The sequence below is a fragment of the Myotis yumanensis genome, unplaced genomic scaffold, assembly GCF_028538775.1.
Source record: "Myotis yumanensis isolate MYYU_CA2020_CCGP unplaced genomic scaffold, mMyoYum1.0.hap1 SCAF_2, whole genome shotgun sequence".
Classification (NCBI taxonomy): Eukaryota; Metazoa; Chordata; class Mammalia; order Chiroptera; family Vespertilionidae; genus Myotis; species Myotis yumanensis.
In genome coordinates, this window is record NW_027223753.1 from 103,682,082 (window position 1) to 103,699,188 (window position 17,107).

Genomic DNA, 17,107 nt, shown 5'->3' on the forward strand with positions numbered 1-17,107 from the left:
GCTCAAAAATAGTTTGCATAAATAAATTAGAGTGAAGTCATGAACTTGTCCTCTTCCCTTCCCCCAGTCCTCAGAGCCATCTTTAAAAACTTAAAATCTGACCACGTCACAGTCCTAGTTAACTCTGTTGAAGGCCACTCTAGATCCTCAGAACATAATTCTAAATCCTAACCACCCTGGTTGCCTCAGGGCCCAGTATGAACGTACTTAGAATAGTATCTTTATAATTTTCTCTTATCCTGTCTCTGTAGACGCCCTAAATAGAGTCCGATCTCCCATTGCCGGAACCTCAGGTTGGGTCAAAAGCTCATCTTCTCCGCTTTCCGGGCACAATTCTATATTCAAGTACCTTGAGCAGACTGCAAGTTTCCCACCAGGGTGTGAGCTCCCCAGTGATGCGAACAAGTCTGCACGGAGCACCAGGTCCCTAGGCCGTTCCAGACCTATTTTCGGAGTTGAAGTAAAATCCTGCCCAGCTGATCAGTGCCTTTCTTCTTTAAGGAGACGTCTCCTGCTCTCCAGGAAGCAGAACCGGCTCGCACCTATCAGGGATTGGCACTTGAAAAATAGTGAAGTATTGGCAGCCCCTGAAAGTCAGGACCAGAAGCTTCTTTAAATTCGCGGGTCCAATAACACACCCAGCAACCGAGACAACCAGAAAAACCAGCGTAGTGGGCGGGGCCGGGAAAAGGAGACTCCGGAAGTCATGTGCACACGAGCTGGAACACCATCTCGGCAGTTGACTATTCAGCCTTGCAGACGTTCTGGCGGGCTCCGCTGCGATCCACTCTTTCGGCGCTCGACTCGCCGGCGCTGCTGCCGCCGCCGAAGGAGGGGCAAAGCTCAAGATGGCGGACAAAACGCCAGGCGGCTCTCAGAAGGCCAGTTCAAAGGTAATTTCTCAGAGGACTGCGTAAGTCAGAGAGTCCCCCCGTCGTCTGGGACCTGCAGATGCTCCTGGCCGGCGGGAGGAGTTTGGTGGGAGTCCAGGTTTCGTTCGCGATGGCAGGCCGGGTGCCGACGCACCGCGGTGCGCAGGTTGAGAGGCCTGGCTTCCCTCCTAGTCCCAGCCCGGACTCGGCTGGAGACTGGCGGGCCCTGGGGTGGCGAGGGCTGCCGTGAGGAGTCCGGCCCGCGCTTGGCATTGGCATGAAGACAGAGGTTTCGATTGGGGTCTGAAGCGGCGAAAATGCGCCACGGTGTCTCACCTTGGTGCACGCTGAGGCCGCTGATCAAAGCTTGGGAGAGGTGATAGCTTCCCGGCGATTACGTCCCTCCCTGCCCATCTTTTCTCGGTTCTTTGGTTTTGGGTCTCACGTGCCGGCCTCCCTCCATTTCCTTCAGGCCCGCCTGGGAATCATTAACCCGTGGGACGGGCAGTTGTGAGCCGAGGACCCACCCGAGGGCGCGGGGCGGCGCGGCGCGGCGGGGCTGCCTCCCGAGGTTCACGCGCTGCACGTGGCCTGCCTCGCTGCCCGGAGGCAGAACTGAGCGAGTACCGGGTGCGCCCTGCCTGGGGGCACGGGTCCCCGCGTTTCCGCGTGCGCTTTACTGAAAGGGGGACTTCCGGGGTGCGAGGCCACCTGGTTTAGAAAGTCGCCGTGGAGTTTGCAGGGAGTGGTGTGCGCCACTTGGAAAACCTTTGAGCTGGAGAAGTTGTTTGGTGTTAGGTTGTGTTTAGCAGCATCAGGTCTTGGACGGGTCATTCAATCGTTTTTTCTTTGAGTTCCTCATCTCGAACACGATATAGGTACTGGCTGCAGTAGCTGTTAAGTTTTTAATGCTGATGTAAGAAGTTGTTTAACACTTAAACGCTCTGTGACATCTTAAAGCCGCTTATTAGGAAGTTAAGTGTATGGTAGACCGGGCGGACGTGCCTTGCGTTTACAGTTTGTTGTGACAAACATTAATAACCAGTTTTGTAGTTGCTGTCTCAGTTTCTAATAAATCATAATCTTATGTCATTTGGGGAATGATGTTCACAATTAGTTTGTAATTAGAATGGCTTTACCAGACATCTTTCAGTTATGTAAAACTATGGTAGAGGGCCAGTTTTGGCTGCTTTACATTATGCATTTACTCTTTGTCATATTCTCCCCTCCCTGGTACATTTCCCCTTGGGGATTAGGGGATTAGTTGGATACCTTACTCTACCCACTTTCTAGAAACAGACTCCTGACAAAAACAGCCTTGCTTACTATTGGAACTGTTGCTGAAGCTAGTTAAATCTATAATAACTCAAGCATAAGCGTCACAATTTTTTGTTTCTCCTCAAAATAGTATTTTAAGTATCTCCTAGTTTGAGGCCTTGGATACATTTTAATGTCTGGTTAGTCTTCCTTCTATAATAGGACTTCTCGTGATTGTGTGTGACTGTTACCTATAATTAAATTGTTGGATCTTCCAGTAAATTTTTTTGTTTGTTTTGTTAATCCTCACCCAAGGATATTTTCCCATTGATTTTTAGAGAGAGTGGACGGGAGGGGGAGAGACAAACACCGATCTCACATCGATTGATTGCCTCTTGCAAGCTCGGCCCCGCTGGGGATCAAGCAACGGAGGTTCATGCCCTTGAATGGAATTGAACCTACAACCCTTAAGTTCGTGGGTCAGATGCTCTATCCACACCAGCTAGGGCAAATCTTTTTAAATATATTGTTTTAGATTATCATCAGTTGATGCCATTAAGAGATATTCTGATGTCTGTAAAAGGAATCATTATCTCAGGATTCAAATAATATTAACATGATTTTCTCTATTAATATAGAGGCTACATGATGTAGAAAGATCTTGGATTTTGATAAAAAATAAACTAGATTTTGTTCAGATCCTGTGTTGGTAATTAATTATATTTGCAATTTTAAGGCAGATTGTATAAACCCTTTTTTTAAATTGACCTTAAGGAGGAAGGGAGAGAGAGAAACATCAATGTGAGAGAGATACATCAATGGGTTGTCTCCCGAATCCTCCCTGATGGGATTGAATCTGAAACCTAGGTATGTATCCTGATGGAATCAAACCCACAACCTTCGACGACGCTCCAACTAACAGCCATAACTGGCCAGGCCAGATTGCATAAATTCTTGAGTCTCAGTTTCTTTTGTAATATGTATACAATTCATCCCTCTTTTCCGGGGTTGATGTAAGGATTAAATGAGCTAATGTTTATAAAGAACACTAGAGGCCCGATGCATGAAATTCGTGCAAGAGTAGGCCTTCCTTCCCCTGGCTGCTGGCACTGGCTTCCCTCCGACACCTGGGACCCAGGACTGGGCTTCCCTTTGGCCACCAGCAGGCACCTGGGACCCAGGCTTCCCTCACAGCCCCTGCTTTGTCTGGAAGGTTGTCTGGTGTAATTAGCACATTATGTTTTTATTATTATAGACTAGAGGCCCAATGCATGAAAATTTGTGCACTGGGGGGGGGGGGGGGTCCCCTCAGCCCGGCCTGTGCCCTCTCGCAGTCCGGGACCCCTCGGGGGATGTCCACCTGCCGGCTTAGGCCTGCTCCCTGGGGGATCGGGCCTAAGCTGCAGTTGGACATTCTTAGTGCTGCCAAGGAGGCGGGAGAGGCTCCTCCTACCGCCGCTGTACTCACAGCTGTCAGCCTGGCTTGTGGCTAAGCAGAGCTCCCCCTGTGGGAGCACACTGACTACCAGGGGGCAGTTCCTGCATTGAGCGCCTGTCTGCCCCCTGGTGGTCAGTGCGCGTCATAGCGACTGGTCGTTCAGCTGTTAGGGTCAATTTGCATATTTCCCTTTTATTATATAGGAATAGGATTATTATATAGGATAATATTAGTTCTTTCCCCTTTTCCTTTTTATCCTTAAAAGTACTTTTCAAAATGTCAGGAAAATGTCTAATCCTGAGATTTAGAATCTTAAGTCATGAACTATCATAATGACTGCCCAGGTTGTTGCTTTTTATTTTTAACACAAGTCCAGAAATGTTTGGAGGGAGGATCAGACCGTTTTGGCTGATACTACAGTATTTGGAATTTCTAGCTTTTGATCTCTGGTTTGATATCCCTTCCTCTTGTGAAAGCAGATGAGTGACATTCTACAATACAGATGAAGAGATTTTTTTGTTTCATGTTCATTCTTCTTTGCTACTTAAATTACCATTGATATGGGAAGGGATGTTTGTAAATCATATTTCTAGACATTGAGAAAAATTTTAATTTAAAAATGTACAATATACAAGATTTTTGCATAGATAATGGCAAAATTATTTTGACATGTCTTAACTATAAAATACTGAAGTTATGTTAGATAACTTCTACAGTTCCTTCTAGCTTTAAAAATTACACTTTATGTTTGCATAAAATGATTTACCTTTATGTGTAGTTATCCCCAGTGAAGAGATCCCATGCCCTTTTGTCTTCTGTTTAATTTTTTAAAAATGTATTTTTATTGATTTCAGAGAGGAAGAGAGAGGGAGAGACAGAAACATCCTTGATGGGAGTGAACCATTGATTGGCTGCCTCCCGCACGCCCCCTTCTAGGGATGGAGCCTGCAACCTGGGCATGTGCCCTTGACCGGAATAAAACCCGGGACCCTTCAGTCCGCAGGCGACGCTCTGTCCACTGAGCCAAACCGGCTAGGGCTCTTCTGTTTAATTTTGCTATGTTTTTCATTTTAAAGCCAGGCAAATATAGAAATTCAGAAATGTTTTAGGAATGAGCTAAGATTTTCCTATTCATTATTCCTGTTTATCACCAGACTAAAATACTGCTTTGGGGGAGAGGGACATTGATGCTATATTTGATTTTGGGAGGAGAGACAAAGACAAGTTTATAATTATTTGCTTATAAACTTGTTAAACATTTTCTTAGAATTTATCAAATTATTAAGAGGTTTTTTGTTTCCTTGCTCAGCAAAAATGAGGATATAAAGAGAATGTGATATTTTCTTTGCTTCTGTATCTCCTGTGCTGGTAATAATGTTAATATTGAATTGTGTACCCTGTTACTGCACTCTGACAATGCTTATTTTTTCCCAAATTTAAAAATTGGGTTACATAGGTAAATAAACATAGTATTGCTGGCTTCCTTGACATCAGGTACTAAGTTGGTTTGGGAACAATTTTGATTGACTGCTGACTAACCAAGTATTTCACTTGTAAGAAATAAGTAAAATGAGCATTCATCCAAGACTTGTGATCCTTAAGTATTAATTACTGCCTGTGTACATGTTTTTTTGTAGTTCCTGAAAATATGTAAGATTTAAATATGAAAATCTGCAAACAAAACACAAACCTTGAAAATTAGGCTCTGCATAGTTTCCAGTTTTAGGTTAAACTGAATTTTTATTATAATATGGTCATAACCTTATCTTAAAATATAAGGTGATTAATTTTATGTGTGGAAGGTTGTGTTTTTGGGTGGAGAGTGGAATTATGAACTTCCATTTTTTTGATCAGTGTTTTTTAGAAACGAGTATTTGCAGCATTGGTGCTTGAATATGAATGTTGATATGGGTAAAAAATATTCCTACCTTAATTGGATTGAATTGTTTTCAGAAAGTCTTTTTTTTTTTTTTATTCCTGAAGCTTTGTTTTTCCTGGGAAGTATACCAATAAAAGATACCCACTTGCCTTACTACATCCCATTTGGGATGCGAGATGAAGACTCCTGTCTTTCTAATCCTTTTTACAAAGAGCATCAATTTTGAAATAAAAATTAGAACTTGATATAGGATAGTAAACTAAAAAACATTGATATTACAAATAATTTGCCTTATGTGCTATTATTAAATACCTTTAACATTTTATTACACACCAGCTGTGTGCTAGAAATTTTGTGGAAATAACCTTTTTGAAAGCAAGAAACATTTGCCTGTAGCACTTGAGACTATTTGGTAGATGTCTCTTTGAGAAGTTAAATTTTTTCACTAGGCTCTTCCTCAGGTTAAATAAACTGCAGGAAATGTAGTTTCAACTTTTCATGTATTGGTACTGTTTTGGATATAATTTTAAAGATTACTTCAGGTTTGTTATTTAATTTTATTATACATAGTGCATGTCTCAGTGATCTTATGGAGTTTTTTTGGTTTGGCTTAGAGCAGCCGTTCTCAACTTGTGGGTCGCGACCCCTTTGGGGGTCGAACGACCCTTTCACAGGGGTCGCCTAAGACCATCGGAAAACACATATAATTACATATTGTTTTTGATTAATCACTATGCTTTAATTATGTTCAATTTGTAGCAATGAAATTGGGGGTCACCACAACATGAGGAACTGTATTAAAGGATTGCGGCATTAGGAAGGTTGAGAATCACTGGCTTAGAGAGTGGTATTAAGCTAGATAGCTAGCTGTTCCATGTTAGTGAGTGGACAGCATAGTATGTGAACAGTGTATGGTGCAATTTTGTTGTGTAGGTTAAGCCAACAAGTATATTGAGTTCCTGTCACTTGCCAGATCTTGTGCCTGGTTTTGAGAAAGAAAACATTAAATAAGACCCTAGCCACTTTTGGGGGAGCATGCTGTCCTGTGAAAGAGGAGAGTCAACATCAAAAGTACCTATAAGTTGGGTGAAAGAAGTGACAGCTGGTTGAATGGAAGGTGGATGGAGAAATCTTTAAGAGCATAGAAGAATTTGATTAAGTCCTTTTGAACAATGAGAGTTTTGAAGGATAGAGATAAGGGGTATAAAGAGATGGGTGAGGTGAAGAAAAAGAAATCTCAGGGAAGTGGATTGTTAAGTGGTCTTGTTTAGATAGGGTGCTTGCATATGACAGAAGGAGCTGAGATGGAAAGGTTAAGTTTTAGCTAAATTGTGGAGGGCTTTGAATGCTACAGAATACAATTAAAGAGCCACTCTGGGGGGCATAGTTTAGGAAGGATTTGGAAGTGAGGAGGACCAATTTGAAGATTATTGCAGTGCTGATATTAAGGATTGCTTCTAAAATCTCACCTCATTGTTTCTGGGAAGCTCTTCCTAACATCTTCCTCACTCCCATTAAGATTTGCCTCTGCTCTTGTGGCATAGCCACATTTTCACTTGTCTCTCTTATTAGCTCCTAATGACAGGAGCTATGTCTTACTTTATATCTATAATGCAAGGCATAGTATTAGTAGATGGTTGCCCAGTAAATGGTTGAATAAAGGGGAGATCTGAACCACAATGGTGTCTTTAGCAAGGGAAAGGAGTCCTTGTAGAAGAGTTATAGAATTAGAGGCAGGATGGACAGAATTTGACTCAGTTGGTTATAGGGGATCAGGAAGAAGTCCAAGATGACCCTGTTATTATGCTGCTGCTGGCTAACACTTATTGATTAACTAGAGGCCCAGTGCACAAAATTCGTGCACTTGGGGGAGGGGGTTGTCTCTCAGTCCAGCCTGCACCCTCTGCAAACTGGGACCCCTTAAGGGATGTCCGACTGCCCGTTTAGGCCTGATCCCAGTAGGATCGGACCTACTGGGATCAGGCCTAAACGGGCAGTCGGACATCCCTCTCACAATCCAGGACTGCTGGCTCCCAACCACTTGCCTGTCTGCCTGTCTGCCTGAATGCCCCTAACCGCTTCTGCCTGCCAGCCTGATCACCCCCTAAATAATCCCCTGCCAGCCTGATTGACACCTAACTGCTCCCCTGCTGGCCCGATCACCCCCAATTGCTCTCCCCTGCTGGCCTGATTGCCACCAACTGCCCTCCTCTGCAGGCTCAGTCCCTCCTAACTGCCTTCCCCTACAGGCCTGGTTGCCCCCCCAACTGCCTGGTTGCCCCCAACTGCCCTCCTCTGCTTCCAAGAAACACTATCCAAAGGATGTAAAGTTCCAGTATGGTGATAAACTTGTCCGTGTATTCTAAAACAGTATGGCCCATATCCTGATGGCGATGCAATATTTGCACCCATGGAAGCAAAAGCAAAAGAACTATTTATGGAATGAATATTTTCCATGAAATTTTTACTGTCAGAATCTTCGTTTGTCATTAATCTTTTAAAATATTCTGGTTATTCTGGAAAGTGTATATCATTTGGACAGACTTTACCTTTGCTAAAACATCGAGTAAATTTCCCATCGGATGGTTTTTCATCTGAGAAATTTAGTGATAGGCAAAATTGACATCTAACAGTCATTCCACCACAACTATGTTTGAGAATTGCATCCTCATTTACTCCATTTTTGCTGAGAAGGCAGTTTCTACTGGTATTGGTAGTACTTGTTGATGACTGTTCTTTAGACATATTCTGTTGTTGCCACTGCCTTCTTTCAATTTCAAAAGCACGTTGGTCTTTAGACATTTTCTGTCCATAAGCCCTCTTCTTTCGGCTGCAGAGCTACATTGTATCAATAGTTGCACTTTAGACATAGTCCCACCTCTCTACTGTCACGGTCTGAGATGCAGGTGAATGAGAGTCCTGGCTGTAAGGCCACTGAAGCTGTCTGATCAACGGCTGATTCTGGCTGATTCTGTGGGGGTAGGACTTCCTCCTCCCTGCTGTCAGAGTCTCCGTGGCGGTGATGACGAAGCAAGCATTCCACCCAGCCGCTCCAGGCCCAGCCTACCCAGAGACCCTCTGCGGCCAGGCCAGAACGCTTGCCTCGTCGTCAGGGCGACAACGCAAGCGTTCTGCGCCTGGCTTGCCTAGAGGCCCTCTACAGCTGGGCCGGATCACTTGCCTTGTCACCAGGGCAACAACGCAAGTATTCCCGCCGCCGCCCCCCCCCCCCGCTCTGTGCCTGCTGCCCAGAGGCCCTCTGTGGCTGGGGTGGAACGCTTGCCTCGTCGCCGCAGAGATGAAGCAAGCATTCTGCCCGGCTGCTCATGCTGCCCACTCTCAGTGGCTGTCCTCCAGACTGGGGGACTCCAGCAGGGTTGAGAGGACTGGGCGCTGCCATTTGTGATGGAGTGTTGGTCAATTTGCATATTCACTCTTTATTAGATAGGCTTGTTATGTGCCAAACACTGAGTGCTTCACCTGTATTTATCCTTCACATCATTGCTGAGGCAGGTGCTATACAGCTTTACACATGAAGGAACTAGTCCCAAGGCTACAGGTCTCGTAAATCTGATTCCAGAATTTGTGCTCTTAGCACAGTGGTTCTCAACCTTCCTAATGCCATGACCCTTTAATACAGTTCCTCATGTTGTGGTGACCCCCAATTTCATTGTTACAAATTGAACATAATTAATGCATAGTGATTAATCACAAAAACAATATGTAATTATATGTGTGTTTTCCAATGGTCTTAGGCGACCCCTGTGAAAGGGTCGTTCGGCCCCCAAAGGGGTCGCGACCCACAGATTGAGAACCGCTGTCTTAGCATCTTACTATTTCCAGATTATGAGTTATTGAGAATTACCACCTAATGTTAGAAGTAAGGTCCAGAGGATAAGATAGTTTGTGAGGCATTTTACAACTATTGGATTTGAGAATGATGATCCAGAGAGCAGTTTGAGCACAGACCGGAACCTATGAGAGGACGAGGTTAAGATCAGGAATTGGCAGTCATCTCAGTAAAATAAAGGTGTTGATTTGCTTCCTGTGGGAGAGATTGTTAAACTTGGGGGAGATGTAAGTTGATGCTTTAGAGCAGTGATGCTCAACCTTCTGGCCCTTTAAATACAGTTCCTCATGTTGTGACCCAACCATAAAATTATTTTTGTTGCTACTTCATAACTGTAATGTTGTTACTGTTATGAATCGTAATGTAAATATCTGATATGCAGGATGGTCTTAGGCGACCCCTGTGAAAGGGTCGTTCGACCGCCAAAGGGATCACGACCCACAGGTTGAGAACCGCTGCTTTAGAGGATGAGAGGACAAAGACATCTGGGAGACAGAACTGGAAATGGAGAGCTGACTAGGCAGAATGGCAGCACTGGAAGGATGTTACTGTGGATTGCTTGCTAATTTGAAAACTCAGGTATGGAGGCCTTTCACTTAAAATAACATAGGAGCAGCCAGGAAGAAAAAAGTTTTTATTCTCAGTCACCAAGATACAGGGTCATATGGCATGAGTGTAGTTGGCCTCACCTTTATCTTGTATCCTCAGCAGCCATCAGAATGATCCTTTTTCCTTTTGGATTTTCTTGCTGTCCTTCCCCACATCTGTACTGTCACTTGATAAATTTCTCTTTGCATCTTTATTTCCTCAAACCTCCCTTACTCTACCCTTGCTTTTGGGTCTTTTTATTTGGATGAGGAATTGTTCTGTAACTTCAGAAGAACTTTAAGCATTAACTTGTTTTTAGATTTAAAAGAAAATAAAAATCCAAGCCCAAGACAAATAATATGGTTCAGTTCCAGGTTAAGAAGAGGGAGAGGCTCAGCTTCTGAAATAGTATTACATTTACAGTTTACCTGGACCACTAGCTTAAGAAGTTGGCTATTCTTTTTAAAAATCTTATTAACTACTATTTGAATTTAACTTCTCTTAAATGTCTGGTTTGCACTAACTATGACCAGTGCCATCTTAGGGTAATTGAAATCAGCTAATGTCTCTTCTTAAGCCAGGCTGTTATTTTTAAATCTTACAAATGATTTGGATGTGGTGGCATAGAAAATTAAAGACAGGCTAGCACATTCTTAGGTACTCTTGTATGCTTATTCTTCTGGGTGAACTTTAAAATTATTTTATTTTATTTGTTTTATATTTTTATAATTTTTATTTTTTTAATCTTTAATTTCTTTATTGATTAAGGTATTACAAATGTGTCCTCATCCCCCCATTAACCCCCAACTTCCCCCCCACCCCCAATCATGCTCTCATCCCCCTATTGTCGATGTCCATTGGTTTGGCTTATATGCATGCATACAAGTCCTTTAGTTGATCTCTTCCCCTTACCCCCACCCTCCCCTACTTTCCCTTTGGGGATTGATAGTCTGATCGCTGTTTCTCTGTCTTTGGATCTGTCCCTGTTCATCAGTCTATGTTGTTCTCTATATTCCACAAATGAGTGAGATCATGTGGTATTTATCTTTCTCTGACTGGCTTATTTCACTTAGCATAATGCTCTCCAGTTCCATCCATGCTGTTGCAAATGGCAGGAGTTCCTTCTTTTTTACCGCTGCGTAGTATTCCATTGTGTAGATGTACCACAGTGTTTTAATCCTCTCATCTACTGATGGGCACTTAGGCTGTTTCCAGATCTTGGCTATGCTGAATTGAGCTGCTATGAACATAGGGGTGCATATATCCTTTCTGATTGGTGTTTCTAGCTTCTTGGGATATATTCCTAGACGTGGGATCACTGGGTCGAATGGGAGTTCCATTTTTAGTTTTTTGAGGAAACTCCATACTGTTCTCCACAGTGGCTGCACCAGTCTGCATTCCCACCAGCGGTGCAGAAGGGTTCCTTTTTCTCCACATCCTATCCAACACTGTGTTTGTTGATTTGTTGATGATAGCCATTCTGGCGGGTGTGAGATGATACCGCATTGTCTTTTTGATTTGCATCTCTTGTATAATTAGTGATTTTGAGCATGTTTTCATGTCTTTCAACCTTCTGTATGTCCTCTTTCGAAAAGTGTCTATCTAGGTCCATTGCCCATGTTTTGATTGGATTGTTTATCTTCCTATTATTAAGTTTCATGAGTTCCCTGTAAATGTTGGGGATTAAATCCTTATCGGTGATATCATTGGCAAATATGTTCTCCCATGCAGTGGGCCTTCTTGTTGTTTTGTTGATGGTTTCCTTTGCTGTGCAAAAGCTTTTTATTTTGATGTAGTCCCATTTGTTTATTTTTGCTTTAGTTTCCATTGCCCTAGGAGCAGTATCAGAGAAGAAATTTCTTCAGCATATGTTTGTGATTTCGCTGCCTGTGGATTCCTCTAGTATTTTAATGGTTTCCCGTCTTATGTTTAAGTCTTTTATCCATTTTGAGTTTATTTTTGTATGTGGTGTGAGTTGGTGGTCTAGTTTCATCTTTTTGCATGTATCTGTCCAATTTTCCCAACACCATTTATTGAAGAGACTGTCTTGACTCCATTGTATGCTCTTGTCTCCTTTGTCGAATATTAATTGGGCATAGTGGTTTGGGTCGATTTCTGGGTTCTTTATTCCATTCCATTGATCTACATGTCTGTTCTTGTGCCAGTACCAAGCTGTTTTAAGAACAGTGGCTTTGTAATACAGCTTGATATCTGGTATTGAGATCCCACCTACTTTGTTCTTCTTTCTCAGGATTGCTGCAGCTATTCGAGGTCTTTTTTTTATTCCAGATGAATTTTTGGAACGTTCGTTCTAGATCTGTGAAATATGCCGTTGGTAATTTAATGGGGATTGCATTGAATCTATAGATTGCTTGGGGTAGTATGGACATTTTAATGATGTTGATTCTACCAATACGTGAACACGGTATGTTCTTCCATCTATTTATGTCTTCCTCTATCTCTTTTTTCAGTGTCCTGTAGTTTTCCGAGTACAGGTCCTTTACCTCCCTAGTTAATTTTATGCCTAGGTATCTTAATTTTTTTGGTGTGATGGTAAATGTGATTGCTTTTTAAGTCTCTCTTTCTGTAAGTTCACTATTGGTGTAAAGAAATGCCATAGATTTCTTGGCATTAATTTTGTATCCTGCTACATTGCTGAATTCATTTATTAAGTCTAATAATTTTTTGATGGAGTCTTTAGGGTTGTCTATGTACAGTATCATGTCATCTGCAAATAAGGAGAGTTTTACTTTTTCTTTTCCAATTTGGATGCCTTTTATTTCTTCTTGTCTGATCGCAATGGTTAGTACTTCCAGTACTATGTTGAACAGGAGTGGTGAGAGGGGGCATCCCTGTCTTGTTTCTGTTCTTAGGGGAAATGGTTTTAGTTTTTGCCCATTGAGTATGATGTTGGCTGTGAGTTTGTCATATATGGCTTTTATTATGTTGAGGTATGATCCTTCTATTCCTACCTTGCTGAGAGTTTTTATCAAGAAAGGGTGTTGGATTTTGTCAAATCCTTTTCCCCATCAATTGATAGGACCATGTGGTTTTTTTCTCTCAATTTGTTTATGTGATGTATCATGTTTATTGATTTGCAGATATTGTACCATCCTTGCATCCCTGGGATAAAACCTACTTGGTCATGGTGTATGATCTTTCTGATGTACTGCTGGATCCGATTTGCTAGGATTTTGTTGAGGATTTTGGCATCTATGTTCATGAGGGATATTGGCCTGTAATTCTCTTTCATTGTGTTGTCTTTATCTGGTTTTGGTATTAGGGTGATGCTGGCTTCATAGAATGAGCTTGGAAGTGTTCCTTCCTCTTGAATTTTTTGGAATAGTCTGAGGAGGATAAGTTTTAGTGCTTCCTTGAATGTTTGGTAAAACTCCCCTGTGAAGCCATCTGGCCCCGGGCTTTTGTTTGTTGGAAGCTTTTTGATTACTGCTTCAATTTCTTCCATAGTTACTGGTCTATTGAGATTTTTAGATTCTTCCTGAGTTTTGGAAGGTTGTATTTTTCTAGGAATATGTCCATTTCTTCCAGGTTGTCTAGTTTGTTGGAGTAGAGTTGTTCATAGTATTTTTTAACAATCCTTTATATTTCTGTGGGGTCTGTTGTTATTTCTCCTATTTCATTTCTGATTTTGTTTATTTGGGTCCTTTTTCTTTGTTTCTTAGTGAGCCTGGCTAGAGGTCCATCAATCTTGTTTATCCTTCCAAAGAACCAACTCTTGGTTTTGTTGATCTTTTGTATTGTTTTTGTATTGTAGAGCTATGAACTTCCCTCTCAAGACTGCTTTCGCTGTGTCCCATAGGTTTTGGATTGTTCTGTTTTCATTGTTGTTTGTTGCCATGATGTTTTTTATTTTTTCTTTGATCTTTCTGGTAACCCAGTCATTGTTTAATAGCATGCTATTTAGTCTCCATGTGTTCGATTTTTTTGGATTGTTTTTATTGTAGTTTTATGCCATTGTGATCTGAGAAGTTGCTTGATATGATTTCTATCTTCTTGAATTTGAAGAGCCTTTGCCTGTGTCCCAATATATGGTCTATCTTTGAGAATGACCCATGTGCACTTGAGAAGAATGTATATTCTGTGGCTTTGGGGTGAAATGTTCTGAAGATGTTAATTAATTCCATCTGATCTAGTGAGTCATTTAGGATTGATGTTTCTTTGCTGATATTTTGTTTAGAGGATTTGCCCAATGGTGATAGTGGGGTGTTAAAGTCCCCTACTATGATTGTATTGCGGTCAATCTCTCCCTTGATTTCCTCCAGAAGTTTTCTTATGTATTTGGGTGCTCCTATATTGGGTGCGTATATGTTTACCAGAGTTATTTCTTGTTGGATTGCTCCTTTTAGTATTATGAAGTGGCCTTCCTTATCTCTTTTTATGTCCTTCTCTTTGAGATCTAATTTGTCAGATATAAGTATTGCTACCCCAGCTTTTTTTTCATTTCCATTCGCCTGAAAAACCTTTTTCCATCCCTTCACCATCAGTCTGTGTGCGTTTTTTTTTTCTGAGGTGGGTTTCTTGTAGACAGTAGATATATGGGTCATGTTTTTTTATGCACTCAGTTACCCTATGTCTTTTGATTGGGGCATTTAATCCATTTACATTTAAAGTTATTATTGATAGATACTTGTTTGTCGCCATTTTTATTCTTTACTCCTGTGTTCCTTCCTTGTTTCGTATTTTCTTTTTTTTTTTTACAGCAGACCCTTTAGCATTTCTTGAATTGCTGGTTTGGTGGTAATAAACTCCCATAGTCCTTTTTTGTCTGTGAAGCTCCTGATTTCACCCTCAATTTTGATTGATAGCCTTGCTGGGTACAGTATTCTTGTATTCAGACCCTTCCTTTGCATGACTTTGTGTATTTCATTCCATTCCCTTCTTGCCTGATGTGTTTCTGTTGAGAAATCCGTCGCTAGTCTGATGGGGGATCCTTTGTAAGTAACTTTCTGTCTCTCTCTGGCTTCTTTTAAGATTCTTTGTTGCCAAAGCCGGTTTGGCTCAGTGGATGGAGCGTCGGCCTGCGGATTGAGGGGTCCCAGGTTCGATTCCGGTCAAGGGCATGTACCTGGGTTGCGGGCACATCCCCAGTAGGAGGCGTGCAGGGGGCAGCTTAATCGATGTTTCTCTCTCATCGATGTTTCTAACTATCTCTCTCCCTTCCTCTCTGTAAAAAATCAATAAAATATATATATATGAAAAAATTCTTTGTCGTTGGTGTTTGCCAGTTTAATTTTAATGTGCCTTGGCGTTGGTCTTTTGGGGTTCATCTTGATTGGGAGTCTGTGAGCTTCTTGGATTTGTGTGAGTTTTTTCTTCCATATATCAGGGAAGCTTTTGTCATTTTTTCAAACAGGTTTTCTATTCCTTGCTCAGTTTCCTCTCCTTCTGGCACCCCTATTATGCAGATGTTGTTTCGTTTCGTGTTTTCTCAAAGTTCTCTTAGGTTCTCCTCTTGCTTTTTAATTTTTTTTCCTAGAAGCTGCTCTGCTTGGGTAATTTTTCCTACCTTTTCTTCTAGCTCACTGATGCGGTCCTCTGCTTCTTCTAGTCTACTGTTGATGCTTTCTATTGAGTTCTTAATAGCAGTGATGTCATTTTTCATTTCTTCTTGGTTCTTCTTCATTTCCTCTTGGTTCTTACACATATTGTTGAATTTGTCTTCCATTCTTTTCATCCACCTTATGACCATTTCTCTGAGTTCTTTCTCTGACAGTTTGCTTGCCTTCATTGCCTCCATTTTGTTTACTTCCTTTTCTGGTGATGGCTGTTTTTCTTTCATATGCGGGCTGTTTCTTTGTCTCCCCATGATCTCTCTTCTCCAGGTGTTTGGTTATGTAGTTCTCTCTCTGCTGCGTTGATTTAAAGACACAGAATACAACACAACAAGGCACAACGCACAAGGCACTGAACACAAATGTATTCACGATACTATTATCCTGAAATAAAGGTGACCACCAGATCAAAGAGAATTAGGGGATAAAGAGAAAAAGAAAAAAGAGAAAAAGAACAAAAAGGAGTGTAAAAATGAAATTGGGAAAAGGAAAAAAAAAAGTATGAGAGAAAAGAAAGAATGAAATAGAAGAGGGGAAGAAACTATTTATATGGGGAGAAGACTCCAATAGAACAGCCACTAATCCCAACTAATTCCAGCAACAGATCCCTGGAGATGAATGTAAACTACAAACAACAACTAATATCAAGCGAGGCTAGGGAAAACAGAAGCAAATAAATAACCGGAAAAAAAACCAACAGAAAAATAAAAAGAAAAAGCAAAACAATCTCACAAACAAGCATAAAAAAACCCCAATATACTCAATAATCAAGCAAACAACAACAAAATGACAGAGAGAAAAAAAAACTTTGGATAGTGAAGAAAGAGAAGAGAGAGGTCTATGTGGATTTAGAGCAGGAGATTGGTAATTAGATATATAAGTAGGGTGAAATTTTAACAGGGGGTGAAATGAAGGAATAGGGAAAATCTAAAGCAGGGATAGGGTAAGAGAAACAGGACAACAAAAGTGGAAAAGTGAGGAAGGGAGTTTTGGCATAAAGGTAAAGTTGAGGTAGAGTAAAAGGATGCTAAAGAAAAGATGACAATAGAATATAGAACACTAATCCCAAAATATTCACCTTAACAAGACATGACCCAAAGGGAACAAAGCATGAATGTACTCACAGCACCAATAACCCCAATACAGTGATGTCTTGACTTACGAGTTTAATTCGTTCTGTGACGGACTTCGTAACTCAAATTACTCTTATGTCAAATCATAAAGTGAACGAGTGAGACACGTGATGCTGGGCTGGTGTTGTGGCGTTCATTGTGATGTTAGCTGCGCCAACTAGCGGTGGGGTATCTGAAGCTGGCTCGTAACCCGAATTTTAGCTCGCAACTCAAAGCAAAAAATCGGCTGAGAGACAGCTCTTATCTCGAAAAACTCGTTAGTTGGGACACTCGTAAGTCAAGGCCTCACTGTATAAGCAACCACCTGAGAAAAGATAATTAGGAGAGAGAAAAGAGCACAAATGATGTCTAAAAGAGAGAAAAAAAGATGGGAGAGAAAAGAAAAAGGAGGATATATATTTATGGAGAAAACACCACTGAGCCAATAGATAAACCTAACATATACAAACACCAAACACTCAGTAAAGAGGGTGGGGACAGAATCTGTAGAGGCTGAGCTGATATACAGGAAATAAGG

At 41.6% G+C, this 17,107-nt stretch overlaps 1 protein-coding gene across 1 annotated transcript in view; it reads left to right on the forward strand.

Moving 5' to 3' along the window:
* Positions 1-810: 810 nt before the first annotated feature.
* The window catches only part of U2SURP (U2 snRNP associated SURP domain containing), a 71,958-nt gene continuing 55,661 nt past the window's right edge, over positions 811-17,107 (forward strand). The window contains exon 1 of the mRNA XM_070405922.1: positions 811-893. Within this exon, the coding sequence (XP_070262023.1) occupies positions 849-893 (45 nt within the window). The 5' untranslated portion in view covers positions 811-848. The remainder of the gene's footprint in view (positions 894-17,107) is intronic.